Source organism: Oryx dammah, unplaced genomic scaffold (genome assembly GCF_014754425.2).
Source record: "Oryx dammah isolate SB20612 unplaced genomic scaffold, SCBI_Odam_1.1 HiC_scaffold_12, whole genome shotgun sequence".
NCBI classification, from domain to species: Eukaryota; Metazoa; Chordata; class Mammalia; order Artiodactyla; family Bovidae; genus Oryx; species Oryx dammah.
Genome location: NW_024070196.1, coordinates 3076461 through 3095147, shown reverse-complemented (window position 1 = coordinate 3095147; position 18687 = coordinate 3076461). Strand labels below are relative to the sequence as shown.

Here is an 18687-nt window from a genome sequence, read left to right as displayed (position 1 = left end):
AACTTCAGATAACTACTAGGAAATTGGAAGCCATAAGAATTACTGCTAGAAGGGTACATATTACACATTCTGAGATCCATTTGTAAAGGATATCACTGATTTTATAAAGGATGAAGGATATCACCGATTTTATAAAGGATGATTGAAACTTGCCCCTCCTCAGAGTCTTGAAGACATCATTGGAGGTCTGATAAAACTGGTAAAAATGACTTGGTATCCTCAACTAGATATTGTAAATTTCCAAAGAAGGTAGGACAGTGTGTAATAAGTCTCTGTAAATGGCTACTCAAAAGAGTTTCAGTGTTTAAGGCCACACGCTTGCTTATTTGAAAAACTGACCTGTGAGGGCCACCTTACGCCCCCAGGGTGGACATGATGGTGTTCAAATACAGAAGACACTGCCATCTGCACACTGTTCAGAAGCAAAACTGAGAGTCGGTGGCTCCTCCCAAACCAGTTTGGGTGCTCAGATCCAGACAGAGGGAAATCAGAATTCCATAGGCAAAATCAAGATCCAAATATCATGTGAAACAGAAAAGATCTTAAGTGACCATTCAGTTCAAGCCCCAGCAGAAGGGCTAGATGCTGGGAGGCCACCCATTCATCTCCCTGCAGAGCAGGAACCAGAGCCCATGTCCTCTGCTTTCTGAGCTCGAGTATAACTGTCCACATCACACACACACACACAAATCCTTTCTGAACTTAGAGCTTCTCCATCCCTTCCCAGGCCTCCCCTTGATCCGCAGGCCTGATGTGCTCACCTGCAGAAAGCAGTGCCCAACTGGGGCGTGCTCCGGAAGCGTGGCGTTGTACACTTGCTTCAGGAAAACGGGCTCGTTGTCATTCACGTCGTCCACGGCGATGCTCACCAGGCAGGTGGCCGAGAGCGGGGGCTCTCCAAGGTCGTGGGCCACCACTCTCAGTTCTACGGCCTCCTGCGCCTCTCGGTCCAGGCTCCGGGTGGTGCTGATCACACCACTCTCGGGATCAATGCTGAAGGATGGTCCGCACTCAGCGGGGTGCCTCGGAACCTCTGGGTTGCAGAGTGCGGGGAGGGGGAGCAGCGCGTAGCGCAGCCTGGCATGGTCCGTGCCAGGCTCATCTGCGTCTGAGGCGCTGACGCACAAAACCGTGGTGCCGGGAGCCGCGGCCTCGGACACCGAGGCCCAGTAATGCTCCTGGCTGAAGAGAGGTGGCTGATCATTGAGGTCAGCAACCCGGAGGAGCAGCGTCTCCTCGGTGCTCAGCGGCGGGGATCCCGCATCTGTGGCCACCAGTCGCAAATCATACAGGTCTCGGCTCTCCCTATCTAGGGGCCCCTCGACGCAAAGGAAAAATACTCCTGGGGAGCCTCCGGACCGCAGCACAAAGGCTCCCTCACCGCCCTCCAAGGTCAGAGAGACGCTCCCGACTCCGAGGCCTCCACTGAGCTCCGCGGCGGCCTCCCCTTCCTTCTCTGGGTCACCTTCCGCGTCTGACACCGAGACCCGAGCCACATAGTCGCCGACTCGAGCGCCCTCGAAGACGCGCGCGGCGCCTCCTTCGGTGAGGAAGAGTAGATGAATGGCGGGCGGGTTGTCATTCACGTCCAGCACCGCGATGGACACGCGCACGGTGGCGACCTCGGGCTCGACGCCTCCGTCGCGGGCCTCCACCACCAGCTGGTGCCAGGCCTGCGCCTCGCGGTCCAGCGGCCTGTGCACCCGCACCACCCCGCTCAGCTCCTCCACCACGAAGTAGGCCGCGTCGCCCAGCGCCCCGCCGCTACCACCTGCCCCGGGAGCCTGCCGGGAGCGGATGCTGTAGCGCACGTGGCCGTTGGGCCCCAGGTCACGGTCGGTGGCGCGCACGCGACACACCTCGGTGCCGGGCCGAGCGTCCTCGCGAACCGCGGCGCGGTACTCGCTCTCCTCAAAGACCGGAGGGTTGTCGTTCTCATCCAGCACGCGCAGTTCCACTCGCAGGCGGCCTGTGCGCCGCGGGCGACCGCCGTCCCAAGCCTCAATCTGCAGCTCGTGTGCCGCCACCGCCTCTCGGTCCAAGCGCCGAAGCAGCACCACGTCTAGAGGCTCAAGGTGCGACGAGGACGGCGGCGACCCCGGGGCCCCGTAGCGCAACTGGAAGAAAGGTCCTGCGGGGTCCTCAGACGGGTTGGACGGTTGCACCAAGGTGTAGCCCTGTATGCTGAAAAGCCCAGCGTCTGGGTCTCGGGCGCCTGGCAGGCGGAAGGCGGTACCTGGTGGGCTGAGCTCGGAGACGTTGAGTTGCAGGAAATCCAGGGGAAAGCGGGGCGAGTGGTCATTCACGTCGTTGACTTGGATCTCCACCTGCACCACCGCGCCCAGCAGCGTGGCGGCCACGAAGCTGTAGTGGTCGCGCCGCTCGCGGTCCAGGCGCCGAGCAGTGCGGATAATGCCTGTGTCCGGGTGAACTTGGAAGTCGTCCAGCAGCGGAGAGTCATCGGAATCCTCAGACAGAAAGAAGCCGCCCCCCTCCTGCTGCTGCTGCGTGGCCGGCAGCCCCGCGCGGATGTCGCCGACCAGAGTGTCTGGAGGAAGGCCCTCGTCCACGGAAAGGCTGAGGTTGAACACCTGAGCAGACGAGCCTGAGGCCGCCCACAGCCACGCGTGCACGCAGAGCCCGAGCAGGAAACGCTGCGCCCCGGCGCCGCCGCCCTGCCGCCTGCGAGGTGACCCTCCGCTTCCAGGGAGCAGGAGGCGCTTCCAGGCTGGACGCCCTTCACCCATCCTCCGCCCTGAAGGGCTCATGTCTCCGCCAGCTCCTTGGGAAGGCTCCCGGGTAACTGCTAGCTTGTGGCGGAGTGGCAGAAAAATCCAGGAGCCTCTTCGGTGTCTGAGCCAAAGAAGAAAAGACTTTGTTTGGCAAACAAACCGACAGACGCAGGAGTTCCCGTGGTTACATCTGCAACTGGTGGAGACGTCCTCCTCCCGCAGCTCGCGCAGACAGGCCGGGGGAGCTCGAGCCGCTTCCGCCGCTGTCAGCCACCTTTTGAGCCCCTAGATCTCTTTACACGAGTCTCATCTCTTTTTCTCTCTCCTTTTATTCCTTTGACATCTGTTCCTTGTTCGGCTCGGCTGGTTGTTCCCCCCTGGTAAAGTCAGGTGCATTATTTCCTTTGCCAAAAAGGATGAAATTATTTAAAGCGCGCACACACGGAGAAGCTGGGGGTCGGGCCGGGGAAGAGGGTAAGGTAAGGGCGGGAGGTCGCGGGGCCGGAGCGGAAGGGAGGAAGGGAGAGGCGGATTCGACTGCAGCACAGTCAGCGGCTCTGGGGCGGCCGCGCCCGCCGCGTCTCGGGACGCCGGGGACCGCGCGCCTCCCGCCTGTTCTCCTCCGCGCGTCGTGACGCGCCCGCACACTCGGGCGAACTCCCACCTGCGAGGCGCAGCTGCAGCTGGGCACGTTCTTGGTCAGGCTGGGGGGGAGGAGAGGAGAGAAAACGTGAGAGGAGCCGGAGATGGGGACCGTGGGGCGCGTGGGGATCGCGCAGGCTGGGCTAGGCGTGAGAGTGGCTAGGGGTGGGGAAGGTGAGCGGGCAGCCCTCCCCGCTCCATCCTTGAGACTGGCTCTGCAGCGGGCCTGACGCTGGGGAGCTCCTGCCGAGCGGAGAGGGCGGGGGGTTATCATTACACTGGAGAGCCAAACTTGTGTTCTCCATGTGGCGAGAAAGACTCGTCCCCAGCGGAAGGACAGATGGAGTCAAAGGCCGATGCACAGCTGGGGCCGGAATGACTGCAAAGGGGGAGAAGGCGGAACTTGGAAAAAACCTTCGAGAAACCCGAGAAATCTGTGGCACACATGGTACAAACCAAGCTTTATTGTGCCGCGCTCCCACTCGGCTAGCCGTGTGAGCGACTTATCACTCCCCTCTGCTACCGGCAATGATGACAATAGATTCGGCTTGCGAACCCTTTTTATGCATTCAGCGCCATCACAACACTTCCAGGATGGTTTACGATGCTGATTTATGGGCAGAAAGACGGGGTAGCCGAGGCCATCACCTTCCCAAGCTCCACCATCACCGCTGAGCAGGGAAGTTTGCAGGCGAAGCGAGTACTGATACCACTTTCAAAACAGCTTGTGTCTGAGCCGGAGATTATCAATGAATTGCCATAGTCGCGAGTTTCCCTTCAATTATCCTTCATAATAGCATAAATTGCCTCTCTTAACAAATGCCTGAGGAAAGACTCTGCCCTCTTAAGGATGGCTTGCCATATTTAGCAAATGGTTTCTGCAATGTTGCATTTAGACCGGAGGAAAGGCTTAATTTCCTAGATACCGTTGCTCTCCTTTGTTGCTGTTTAGTCCCTAAGTCCTGTCTGACTCTTGAGACCCGATGGACTGTAGCGCACCAGGCTCCTCTATCCATGGGATTTCCCAGGAAATAATCCTGGAGTGGGTTGCCATTTCCTTCTCCAGGAGATCTTCTGACCGAGGGATAGAACCCACATCTCCTGCACTGGTAGGTGGATTCTTTATCACTGAGCCATCAGGGAAGACATTTAAGGAGCACCCAAAGCCCTGAGTAGCAGTCCTTTACAGCAAGATATCTTTTTAATATATGTATAATTGCTAATCTACAGCCACACCTTCATCCCTATGGCTGATAAATGTATTTTATAGCAGACACTTTCATATGCATGGAGACATTATTGAAACAAATTCAGTGTCTCTTCACCAGTGTATCTCTTTTCCATTGAGATTTGTTAGCAGTCTCCTTTAACCTCAGCTCTGAAATCTCACCTTCACTAGGTCCCCTGTCCCTTTGTAAGTGATCCTCAAGCAAGCATCCAGACTGATACTTTTAAAACTAACTCAAATCATGTCATGCACACCCCCAACCCACCCTCCCCTCTTAGAACCTGTCAGTATATTTCCATTATACTTGGATTTTAATTCAGACTCCCTTCAGAGTGCAGGACTCTACCTAGCATGGTGCTATCCACCCTTCTGACCTCAGAGCTGTACATCCAGCTCCACTGCCTTCTTTCTGACCTTAGTTCCTATTGCGGACTGAGCACTTGGGTCTCCTTCAAAATTCATGTGCTGAAATCCTGTCCCCTGCCCAGTGTGACTGGCTTTAGGAGGGCAAGTTTTGAGGGTGATTAGATTAGTTGAGGTCATGGGATTAGCGCCTTTAAGTGAATGAGGAGAGGACCTGAAGCTCTCTGCTCCTCACCATATGATGGTAGAAAAAGCCAATGGCCCACAAATGGGAAGAGGTCCTGCCCCAGAACTCGACCATGCTGTCACTCTGATCTCAGACTTCCAACCCCCAGAACGTGAAAACAAGTGTCTGTTATAAGTGACCCCCACCCCCACCCCAGCATCAGTGACTCAGTGGACATGAATTTGAGCAAACTCAGGGAGATAGTGAAGGACAGGGAAGCCTGGCATGCTGCAATCCATGGGGTCACAAAGAGTTGGACACAACTGAGCGACTGAACAAAAACAGTCTATGGCACTTTGTTCCAGCAACCTGAGCAGACTAAGACGGCTTGCACGTTTGAATTGTGAGGCCCTTTCTGTGCGTGGGAGTTCTTTCTTCTGATTTGTGAAGATCTGGTTCTTTCTCACTCAGGTCTCAATTCAAATACCAGCTGTTTGGAGACCTTCCTTGATCACCCTACCTACCTCAAGTAGCTTCTCCACCTTAAACCCTGCATCCTTATATTAGATTTTATTCACAGTGTCTATCAGCACCTGAAATTAGTTTTTTTCATTCTTTTGTTTATTATTGTAATCTCAACCCTCTTCAGGCACTTTAAGTGCTACTTTATCCCAGAATCTAGAAGAATACTACCATAGTGTGGCTTTATTCACTACATGCCTATTGGATGGATGACTGAATGGATGGTTGTTGAACTGAAGGATAGATGGAAACATGAGTCATTGAAGGGGGTGGGGTTTGAAGCCATAACTCAGAAATAATTGGTGTGAGATCTTTTATTGTGGTGAATTGTATCTTCTCAGTTTACTCATTTTGAACATTCTATGGAGCTTTATACTTATTTTTGAACTTCTTCAATTTATTTGGCTAACTATATCATTATCAAATATTTACTTGAGTCTAAAAATAAGGGAAAAGGAGCTAGTTTTCCATATCTTTCACTGACACATTCACTGACAACAGTGGTTTAGTTTAGACACAACTGGGAAATCAGGAACTTGAAACATCTATTTCCCATTCATTTTTAGGCTTTCTCCTTCATCATGTACAATTCAAGTTCTCCTGCCCATTTCACAGTGTCCTTTATTGAATTCCTGAGCAGCCTTCTAGAATTAAGAATTCAATTTAGTTGAGTAAAAGAAATAAAAGTATTTCTCAAATATGCAAAGAGTAATTTATATAGCACAGGAGTCAACAGCCTGCAAGAACTAGGTCCAGATCTGACCCTCTTGAGAGAAACATCAGGGTATAACTAGCAATAATTTGGGTTTTGAAGCTCTGAAGCACTAGTTCTGTTCTGTAATTTGGGGCAAGTTATTTCAATCTTGATAAGCCTTAATTTCCCCTTCTCTAAACTGAGGATTAAAATAGTTAGCTCTCAAGGATGTTATGAGCCTTAAAGGAGACGATGTATGTGGACTAGCGCATAGAAAGCATCCAGGAGATGCCACCTCTCTCGTCCTCTGTTGTTTGCTTGATTAATGTTTTAGGGGTAAATGTTTGGGGATTATCAGTAATATCAAGCTCTGACTTCTTAGACCCCTTGCGTATTAGGAGAAGAAAAATGTAAAATTCCTAGAGTCATAAACAAATTATCATGGGCAGAAATAGCAGATTCTCCCTTGGTGATACTTGGTTTAAGTAGTACAGGAAGTCCATCATCAAAAACTTTTTCTCCCAGTCTGTAGATAATCCATCACTTTGTAATAGTTAACTTAAATAGTCTAAATAGATAATAAGGGCCTGAAGAATCTCACGTAAACCCTTCAGGAAAGGAATTATAATTATTATCCTCATCTTGCAGATGAAGTAACTGAGATTCAGGGCACTGCAAATAACTTGATCAAAGTCACGTAAATGTAAGTATGTAAGTGGTGGTACACCTGTTGTCCATGGTTTTCTGGGAACTTCACTGGTCATTTATCATCTCTGTGACCTTCATTTATCATCTTCATGCAAATCTGTCATGCCTGTCATGTTTTGAGTTCTCACTGAAATCCATTCAGTGAGATAGTAAGAGTTTTTGAAAGACTTGGGAGAACTACAAAAAATAAGAACTTTGGACACTTGCTTGGGTGAATGGTAAAATGGCACAGGAGAAGAGCCTCAGTGAAGTGGCTCCTTTGGAACTCAACAGAAAGAAACCAACTATTTAGAAATGGTACTAAAGGCAAGCAAGGAGAATTGTGTGGAATATGGAGGGGTTTCTTCCCTCTGCTTCCCCAAGGGGAAGACTCTCTGGAGTTAGGAAGGATGCGGTGACTGCAGGGAGGACCCTTGCCACCTTTGGTCCACATGCCATCTTTCTAAAAAGATGAGCTAAAGAGTGTTTGGAGTGTTTAATTCAGGGTTAGATTTTATACAGCAATTTGGCTAGGCCATGGTTCTGAGTTCTTCAGTCAACCACTAGTCTAAATGTTGTAATGAAGACATCACGTAGATGTGATTAAGATCTATGAGGAGGGAGACAATCTTAATGATATGGTGGCCCTCACTTCATCAGTCAGGTGAAAGCCTTCTGAGCAAAATCTGTTTTCCAGAGAAGAAGGAATTGTGCCTCCAGACTATAAGTTAGAGATCCTGAGTGTCATTCCTACTGGCCCGCCCTACCAGTATGTTTCTTGGTTCTGTTTCTCTGGAGAACTCTAAGAGAGAACTTTATAAAAGGAAGTGATTTAGTGTCTAATATCAAAGTCTTTTTTTCCAATATACATATATCTTGCATTCATAAAGGTTTAAAGTCGTGATCCCGGACATGATGAGGATCTTGTCCAGATAGGAAATACATGCTGGATAATCCAGCACACCTCCCTACCTTAGGACATAACCCATCTCAAAGAGATAAGTGAAAAATTTTTCCTTCTTTTTGGTTTTGACAATTGATTCTATACATAACCATTCTCTTTTCTCAACCCAGCAGAATATGATTTAATTTTACAGAGTATTGGTCTCTGTTTTTGTTATCAATGTATAATTATTTCCTCTGGTTCTCTGGGAAATGGAAAAAAATGAGTCAATAATTTATAGCGATATTTCATCATGGGGTTGGGGAGAAGTATAACATGGCTTATCATTAAGTAGATTTGGATATACTATATCAAATCCTATTTTTTTTTAATCTAGTAGAAGCTGGAATGTAAGAGTTACATGCTAAATTTCTCCCTACATTCGAAGATTATGGTATCAGTAGGCCTGAGACGGAAACCCTAGCTAAAGTAATTCCTGCCCAATTTTTCCCAAGTTTTCACTCTCTCCTAAATTATTATCCCTCCCAGTAACTGTTCAGTTCAGTTCAGTTCAGTCGCTCAGTCGTGTTCGACTCTTTGCCAACCCATGAATCACAGCACGCCAGGCCTCCCTGTCCATCACCAACTCCCAGAGTTCACTCAAACTCACGTCCATCAAGTTGGTGATGCTGTCCAGCCATCTCATCCTCTGTTGTCCCCTTCTCCTCCTGCCCCTAATCTCTCCCAGCATCAGGGTCTTTTCCAATGAGTCAACTCTTCGCATGAGGTGGCCAAAGTACTGGAGTTTCAGCTTTAGCATCAGTCCTTCCAATGAACATCCAGGACTGATCTCCTTTAGAATGGACTGCTTGGATCTCCTTGCAGTCCAAGGGACTCTCAAGAGTCTTCTCCAACACCACAGTTCAAAAGCATCAATTCTTCGGTGCTCAACTTTCTTCACAGTCCAAATTTCACATCCATACATGACTACTGGAAAAACCATAGCCTTGACTAGACAGACCTTTGTTGGCAAAGTAATGTCTCTGCTTTTGAATATGCTATCTAGGTTGGTCATAACTTTCCTTCCAAGGAGTACGTGTCTTTTAATTTCATGGCTGCAATCACCATCTGCAGTGATTTTGGAGCCCCCCAAAATAGTCTGACACTGTTGACACTGTTTCCACTGTTTCCCCATCTATTTCCCATGAAGTGATGGGACCAGACGCCATGATCTTTGTTTTCTGAATGTTAAGCTTTAAGCCAACTTTTTCACTCTCCTCTTTCACTTTCATCAAGAGGCTTTTTAGTTCCTCTTCACTTTCTGCCATAAGGGTGGTGTCATCTGCATATCTGAGGTTATTGATATTTCTCCCAGCAATCTTGATTCCAGCTTGTGTTTCTTCCAGCCCAGCGTTTCTCTTGATGTACTCTGCATAGAAGTTAAATAAGCAGGGTGACGATATACAGCCTTGACATATTCCTTTTCCTATTTGGAACCAGTCTGTTGTTCCATGTCCAGTTCTCACTGTTGCTTCCTAACCTGCATACAGATTTCTCAAGAGGCAGGTCAGGTGGTCTGGTATTCCCATCTCTTTCAGAATTTTCCACAGTTTCTTGTGATCCACACAGTCAAAGGCTTTCGCATAGTGGCATTTGGATTATACAGTGGAAGTGAGAAATAGATTTAAGGGCCTAGATCTGATAGACAGAGTGCCTGATGAACTATGGATGGAGGTTCATGACATTTGTACAGGAGACAGGGATCAAGACCATCCCAATGGAAAAGAAATGCAAAAAAGCAAAATGGCTGTCTGAGGGGGCCTTACAAATAGCTGTGAAAAGAATAGAAGTGAAAAGCAAAGGAGAAAAGGAAAGATATAAGCATCTGAACACAGAGTTCCAAAGAATAGCAAGGAGAGATAAGAAAGCCTTCCTCAGTGAACAATGCAAAGAAATAGAGGAAAACAACAGAATGGGAAAGACTAGAGATCTCTTCAAGAAAATTAGAGATACCAAGGGAACATTTCATGCAAAGATGGGCTCGATAAAGGACAGAAATGGTATGGACCTAACAGAAGCAGAAGATATTAAGAAGAGGTGGCAAGAATACACAGAAGAACTATACAAAAAAGATCTTTACAACCCAGATCATCATGATGATGTGATCACTCACCTAGAGCCAGACATCCTGGAATGTGAAGTCAAGTGGGCTTTAGAAAGCATCACTACGAACAAAGCTAGTGGAGGTGATGGAATTCCAGTTGAGCTATTTCAAATCCTGAAAGATAATGCTGTGAAAGTGCTGCACTCAGTATGCCAGCAAATCTTGAAAACTCACCAGTGGCCACAGGACTAGAAAAGGTCAGTTTTCATTCCAATCCCAAAGAAAGGCAATGCCAAAGAATGTTCCAACTACCACACAATTGCACTCATCTCACACGCTAGAAAAGTAATGCTCAAAATTCTCCAAGCCAGGCTTCAGCAGTACGTGATCCATGAACTTCCAGATGTTCAAGCTGGTTTTAGAAAAGGCAGAGGAACCAGAGATAAAATTGCCAACATCCTAGTAACTGTTAAGGAATACCAACTTCTCCCCACTCTATTTACCAGCTCCCAGATGGCCTACAAAGGCCAATCAAACCTGTTCAAACACAATCTTTAAAATCTGACTTTTTTGACTTGTCTTTTGTGCACACACACACACATACACATGCACACACATCTTGCTTTCCCTGAAATCCTTTCTTCAGATGAAATGATCCCAGCTTCTTATTTCCTCAAACCTTTAATCATTTTGTTTCTGTTCTATGAACTCTTTCCAATTTCCCTATATATTGTACAAGATGTGGAACCCAAAACCACACACCATTTTCTAACAGGATCTGTGCATTGCCAAAGCTAGGGAGGCTGACTGACTTTTTCAATCAGCAATCAAAGCCAAGTCCAACAGGTTCTTAACAAGTAGATGAATGAACAGGTGTGACACCCACATTCCAATAAAGCAGCACCTTGCGAGTAAATAATTATTCAGTGTGGAAAGGTAATTGACTTGTTTTCACTCAAAGGCGTTTTTAGAATATTCATGTATTTGTGTAAGGCAGCATGAAGGATATAGCTAGTGAAGAAAAAGATAAACAGTGTTTAATCCTGCCCACATTTTTCTAGGTGTAATTGCTCTTTGTGTGAAGTAAAGGAAGCCGATCTGTTTCCTGCGACAAAGCAAAGTTCACTGAAATACATATACATAATGTATCTTACAATAATTCCAGGCAAGAGAAAGCAAAGGAAATACTCAGAGCCCTGCCAATCCCACAAATATTCAGTGAGAAAAACACCTGGATTCTCCCCAAGCCACAGCTGTTCAGTGGAAAATGCCTGGATCCCATTGAAACAAGGCAGTCAGGGAAAAGAGCCACATCCGGCCCAGTGTGTCTCCTCAATACGACAGGCACACATGAATCCTATTTGATCAAGACACAGTTATTTTGGAAATAAGTAGATCCTGCTGGATTCAAGCATGGTTCATGACTAGCACACACAGATGGAGATGTGCTGGGTACAGATATTATCTATGAGAACTCCCTCAATGCATAGACATTTGGTAAGAAAACATGTGCCACAGATTTTCGGCCATCTCAATATCTCGGTTATTTTTCTCATGGAACATATGTGGATCTGGCAGTGCTGCTGCTTGATTAAGTTTGCCTGGATCACACAGGATCTAACTGTTTTGCCCTGAATCTTTAGATTTAGCAGTGTGTGTCTGCAAAGAGAAAGGCAAAGCTGAGTGTCAACCTTATACATTAGAATGAGCAACAACACAGTAGTGAAATCACAATAGAAACATTCTAGGGCTTTCTGAAAACATGCGAATTAAGGAAAAAACTTTCATCTCTATCATCACAATTTATATTTTGTGCATATTTTCATCTTTTTTGAACATAAACTTCTGTGTCTAAGGCAACATTTTCATTACAAATTTTGCAAAAAAGTTGAGCAATTCATGATAAAAATACTACAATCAGTCCTGAAACAAACCTGAAAATTAGGCAGATATTTACACAAATTAAATAATCATTGAATTTGTCTACTTCAAGGCACACAGTTTTCTTATAGCTACTATAATTTATAAGGAGTAGATCAGTGCTTAATAGCTTTAAAGATATTTTTAAATTGCAGTCCAAGCAAATCCTAAAAAGAGAGCTTATGCTTTGAGAAGCCACAGACTTGGATTCTGAGGACTCTAGAATCCTGAAGTCCTGGGAGAGTCTCTTCTACTCAGCAAATTTCCCAAATTTTCTACTGCCATCCCTGGAGAGGCCATGGTAGAAACTGCTTCATAAATTCAGGGGTTCCTCAACTTTTTTCTGTTGACTGCCAATTTCTTATTTCCTATAACTATTTGTATCCAGTGCAAAAAAGAGAGAGAGAAACAGAGGAATGAAATTCCAGAAGCTCTTGTCTTGGCAAGATGCATAAACCATCATCCTGCAGGAAAGCAGGCCTGAATCCCATGGTCAGCGACCTCCTTCCTGACCACTGCACCCTGTGTTTTAACCATCAACTGAACTCCAGGGTACCCACAGCAGGAACATTACTGCCTTTGCTGGAACTTCTCTTGAAAGACCACTTCCTGTCTCTGTAAATATATATTTTTTCCTCTCTGCCTTCATGGGCTTTTATCTCTAACCCTTTGCTTTATTTATAAACCCAGCTTCTAAGTTTTTGCTGTGTGTTTTATCTTCAAGATCTCCTCTGAAGGCCTTCAGCCTCTTGTCTCATGTGTTTTTATTCACCTGCTTCACCTGTGGGTTTTGTTCACTGCTCTTTCCTTCTTTTAATCCTTCAATTCCAATCTAGGCATAATGGGGAAGCTTAGATATAATAGCCATTTAAAAAAAAAATGCAGTATAGAGGAAATGCTTAAAAACCCAAATGATAAAAACCTTCAAGGACACAGATGAATGTTAAAAGCTCGGAAGCAAACAGCAGCAATCTGACAGGCTCATTTGTGAGCAAGTGTGCGGCACAGTTTATGAGGGAAAAGGCAGAGCTGTACCAGGCTGCAGAGTGGCCACAGCTGCCAATCCTTGAACTTTGCAGGTGCCCAGAGTGAAAGATTTCAGTAACCCAGCCCTTCCTCTGCAAGCATGTCACCAGCAACAAAGCCATTGTCGCTGATCCAGGTAAATCTGAAGGATTATTCGGGACCTGCCTTTCCTCTGCTCCTAGGCAAGGAAGATATCCACGCCCTAATCCTGAGAAACTTGTATGACCAAAGGGACTTTGCAGATGGGGATTAAATTACAGACCTTGATGTGGGGAGATTGCCTGGATGGGTCTTTATGAATGAAAAAGGAAACAAGAGAGTCAGAGTCTGAGAAGGAAATGGGACAATGGAAGCAGAGATCATAGATCAGTATGAAGGGACTATGTGGGAAAGTACTCAGGCAGCAGAGTCCAAGCTCGCTCTCCTTGCAGATAAAAGCCCAGTGAATGGGAGAAGCTGGCAAACCAATTTCTCAAAAGGATACCACGTTCTTTTATAGATCAGAGATGGGGAGAAGAAAGGAAACAAAATAAAAAGGCCGTTAATGTTATAAATATCTCCTAGAGTGTCAAGCGGTGGGCAGTGGGGTGGGGAATGTGTTAATTTCTTCCTTCCTACCGTCTACAGGTGGACAGAGCTCTGAACAAAGGCGCTTCAGGTTAACAGACAGAGGGGAAGGATTCTCTGAGGCAGGCCGTTACATATAATTATTATAACAAAAGCAACAAAAAGCAAGACAAAGAAACTTCCAACATGGAGTCAGAATTGACTTCTCCCTGCAACACCTCTAGAGGCTGGAAAAGACAAGGAATCAGGTTCTCCTCTAAGCACTCAGAAGGATTACAGCCCTGCCAACACCTCGATTTTAGCCCGATGAGACCTGTGTCGGACTTCTAACCTCCTGAACTGTTAGATAATAAATTTGTGTGGTTAGACCATGAAGTTTGTGGTAATTTGTTATAGCAGCAATAAGAAACTAATACATCCCTGGATTGTACCAAGGTGTAGGGAAAGAGCAGACTACCCAAGACGGCATTGTCAGGCTCTCACCCCACAGCCTCTTGCTTTTGCCCCACGTTTTGTAAATAATGACTATATAATAGCTGAGCTCCTTAATACCACTGCACATGCGTGTCACGAGGTACTCGCTCGGTCACCGGCCGCTCTGTGCTGTATGTGTATATGCTGCTGCTGCTGCTGCTAAGTCACTTCAGTCGTGTCTGACTCTGCGACCCCGTAGACGGCAGCCCACCAGGCTCCCCCGTCCCTGGGATTCTCCAGGCAAGAACACTGGAGTGGGTTGCCATTTCCTTCTCCAATGCATGAAAGTGAAAAGTGAAAGGGAAGTCGCTCAGTCGTGTCCGACTCTTCACGACCCCATGGACTGCAGCCTACCAGGCTCCTCCGCCCATGGGATTTTCCAGGCAAGAGTACTGGAGTGGGGTGTCATCGCCTTCTCCGATGAGCTCCACCTAAAAAGCAGTGGCATCACTGCTGCCTCGCAGCTGCGTCTGTTGGGTCAGCCACGAAGGAGAGGAGGGAATACAGCGTGTTCGCTGCTAATGGCTGGGGCGCCAGCCAGGAGAGAAGAAACGCGTCTGAAGTTCCTACAGCTCCTTGAGTTTTCATCCGCCTCCTTGCTTGTGCTTTGCCTGCCATGGGTTTAGCGAACAGTGTGCCCAGTGAGACAGCCGGCCACGTGAACAGGAAGAGGAGCAATACACAAGGCCAGTCTGTCCTCTTTTCTGCCTTCTCTGAACTGACTTCCAACGTTTCCAGTCCCTCTGTTGTGTCTCAAACATCTAAGTTCTCGTGGCAAAGGAGGCGGAAGGTATCACAGCATTGCTTTTGCTTCCAGCCAACAGTATCTCAAGGGATTAATTCCAGCTGGAAATCTGGGGAGATTCATTTCAGAGAAAGTGTTTCTTACAATGTCAAATGAGTGTTTTCCCTCTGATTGAAATACAGTATTCAAAGTTTTATTCTTGTATGAAATGTTTTAGAAAAATATCTGCAACAACAACAACAACAAACACTCCTGTTTAAAAGGTTAAAGGAATTCTATACAAATAAAATCCAGTCACGATTATTAAAACCTCAACTAGATGAGCATTCAGAGTACAATTGAGAGGTAGCTGCAATTTATCTAAGGTAGAGAACAGAGTCTTTGGGAAAGGGGTTAAGAACACAAAGGTTAGTTTTAAAGCAGTGCTTGGCCCAAGAGCTGGAAAATGGTATTCTGGGTCTATTGTGGAGAGAAATAAATCCTGAGTGTGGAAACAATCTAAGTGTTCTATAATCAGCCATGAAATTGGCTCAGTGGGGGTTGCTGGCCTAAGAGGTAGGAAACCTACTAACACACAGGCAAGGAATCCCTCTCCTTTCATCCTCAAGTTCTCAAATGTAAATGCACAGGTAGATTTCAAATTTTTCTGACCTCCTCTAAGAAATACATTTTATCATAAGCTGCTACAAAGGCATAGATAACAAAATGTAACTGGAACAATAGTTTCACAACACCTACCATCCCTTATAATGTGACATGTATTGCCTAATTTGCACTATTATTTTCATTTTCTTTTTTTTAATGCTGGCTAGCACCCACTAACTGGTCATGACCTGTAGTTTAAAAACACATCTTCAGTAATACTATTTATCACCAAAGAAGGCATTTTCTGCCCAATTAGTGCTAATAATTTCACTATTACCAAGTGATAGTTTGGAACAGGTTACCTTTCATGTGTTTTCCAACTTCATAATTTTCTAGGTTTTCCTTGAGAGAAAGATTATTTTATCCTAAGTTTCATTTTTAGTAGAATGAAACAACAACAGACAACTTGTAACTTTACCTCCAGCAAGTTTATTTAATTAATAAATAAATGGTTTATTTAATTAATAAACAAAGGCCAGAGGTAATTCTGGCATTTTTTGTTCACCAGTGATTAATTCCTAATAAAAACCAGAAATTATTGAAAGTATTGCCATATCAACATTGGTATTTTTTAATTTTGATATCAGAAATTGGGAAATCAGAATCAGTCCTAAGAGGTAAAGTATTTCAAGCCACTTCCTGCCAGAATTTTGACTTCCAATCTTAGATTCTAGCCAGCATCACCTTGAAAATCCCCTCCAGTCCCCATCCCTAAATCTGCTCACAGCAGGTAATGACTAGTATTCTAAGACTCCTAGAACACTGCTCCATCACTTGATTTCAACAATTTTGTTTCATAATACACTTCTCAGGTTCTTGCCTGTAAGATAGGAGTGATGCTAAACTCTCACAGCTGAGGAATAGTTAATAAACTGTGCTAACCCTACAGAGATGCAAAACAACAGCAATCACTCATCTGTTTGCTGAGAAGGGACATATTCCAATTTCCCATTTTCTAGAGACATACTCCTCATTACCAAGCAAAAACCAGACCAGTTAACTTACCTAAGTTCTGTAGCTCACTAGAATGATCTCATTGGTCTGTTTCCCTGATGGGGACTCCAGTTGTTGATGTGGGGGCAGGAGGGAAGGAGAATCTGATATGAGGAGACATATTGCCTAAACAGGGACATCCACCAGGCCAGCTAATTCCCCTTCTATTTTGAGAAGAGCAATTATTTTAAATTGTTGTATATTAAAATGATTTTGGGCCCTCAAATACAGCAAATCAATAAACTGTAATATGAGTGTCTCCAGCTACTTTGATTTAAAAAAATAATAAATATGAAAAAAAAGAGAGAAACAGCTCATGCCTCTTCCATTAGAATTGAAGCGGAATCACAATTTAAGGCCTTACAACAGTAAACAGGTAGACAGAAAGCATAATACTTTGGAAACGCTGGACTATACAGCAAAACAGCTTTGTAAGTTCGATTTTCAGTCAGTTCAGTTCAGTCGCTCAGTCGTGTCCGACTCTTTGTGACCCCATGAATCGCAGCATGCCACGCCTCCCTGTCCATCACCAACTCCCGGAGTTCACTCAAACTCACGTCCATCGAGTCAGTGATGCCATCCAGCCATCTCATCCTCTGTCGTCCCCTTCATCTCCTGCCCCCAATCCCTCCCAGCATCAGTCTTCCAATGAGTCAACTCTTCTCATGAGGTGGCCAAAGTACTGGAGTTTCAGCTTTAGCATCAGTCCTTCCAAAGAAATCCCAGGGCTGATCTCCTTCAGAATGGACTGGTTGGATCTCTTTGCAGACCAACGGACTCTCAAGAGTCTTCTCCAACACCACAGTTCAAAAGCATCAATTCTTTGGCGCTCAGCTTTCTTCACAGTCCAACTCACACATCCATACATGACCACTGGAAAAACCATAGCCTTGACTAGATGGACCTTTGTTGGCAAAGTAATGTCTCTGCTTTTGAATATGCTATCTAGGTTGATCATAACTTTCCTTCCAAGGAGTAAGTGTCTTTTAATTCATGGCTGCAATCATCATCTGCAGTGATTTGGAGTCCAGAAAAATAAAGTCTGACACTGTTTCCACTGTTTCCCCATCTATTTCCCATGAAGTGATGGGACCAGATGTCATGATCTTCGTTTTCTGAATGTTGAGCTTTAAGCCAACTTTTTCACTCTCCTCTTTCACTTTCATCGAGAGGCTTTTTAGTTCCTCTTCACTTTCTGCCATAAAGGTGGTGTCATTTGCATATCTGAGGTTATTGATATTTCTCCCGGCAATCTTGATTCCAGCTTGTGTTTCTTCCAGCCCAGTGTTTCTCATGATGTACTCTGCATAGAAGTTAAATAAGCAGGGTGACAATATACAGCCTTGACGTACTCCTTTTCCTATTTGGAACCAGTCTGTTGTTCCATGTCCAGTTCTAACTGTTGCTTCCTGACCTGCATATAGGTTTCTCAAGAGGCAGGTCAGGTGGTCTGGTATTCCCATCTCTTTCAGAATTTTCCACAGTTTATTGTGATCCACACAGTCAAAGGTTTTGGCATAGTCAATAAAGCAGAAATAGATGTTTTTCTGGAACTCCCTTCCTTTTTCAATGATTCAGTGGATGTTGGCAATTTGATCTCTGGTTCCTCTGCCTTTTCTAAAACCAGCTTGAACATCTGGAAGTTCACGGTTCATGTACTGCTGAAGCCTGGCTTGGAGAATTTTGAGCATTACTTTACTAGCGTGTAAGATGAGTGCAATTGTGTGGTAGTTTGAGCCTTCTTTGGCATTGCCTTTCTTTGGGATTGGAATGAAAACTGACCCCATTAAATTCTGGTGAAAAGTTTCATATTTTGGGGGAAAGGACCTGATCTCTTTTACAGAAGTTGTAGAAGAATGTTGTTGTTTTTTAGTCGCTCAGTTGTATCTGACTCTTTGCGACCCTATGGACTAAAAAAGCACACCAAGATTCCCTGTCCATCACCAACTCCCAAAGATTGCTCAAACCCATGTCCATTGAGTCAGTGATGCCATCCAACCATCTCATCCTCTGTCGTCCCCTTCTCTTCCTGCTTTCAATCTTTCCCAGCATCACGGTCTTTTCTAATGAGTTGGCTCTTTGCATCAGTTGGAAAGTATTGGAATTTAAGGCTAAAATAGAAGGATGCTGGAAAGTGGATGTGGGATGTGAGACGGCAGCTAGGAAGGTACCAAGAAATGTCTTGACTGTGTCTAATATTTACCTGAGGCATCAACACAACACAAGCCCAGAAAAACTTGCCTGCCCAAACTGTCCAGATCAGAACTTAAGCTGCTGCTGCTAAGTCACTTCAGCT

The 18687-nt window shown here is 45.6% G+C and overlaps 1 protein-coding gene across 1 annotated transcript in view; it reads right to left on the bottom strand.

The window, feature by feature from the left end:
• The window catches only part of DCHS2 (dachsous cadherin-related 2), a 347149-nt gene extending 344009 nt beyond the window's left edge, over positions 1-3140 (bottom strand). Inside the window, exon 1 of the mRNA XM_040251351.1 lies at positions 762-3140. Coding sequence (XP_040107285.1) covers positions 762-2768 — 2007 coding nt within the window. The 5' untranslated portion in view covers positions 2769-3140. The remainder of the gene's footprint in view (positions 1-761) is intronic.
• Positions 3141-18687: the final 15547 nt, after the last annotated feature.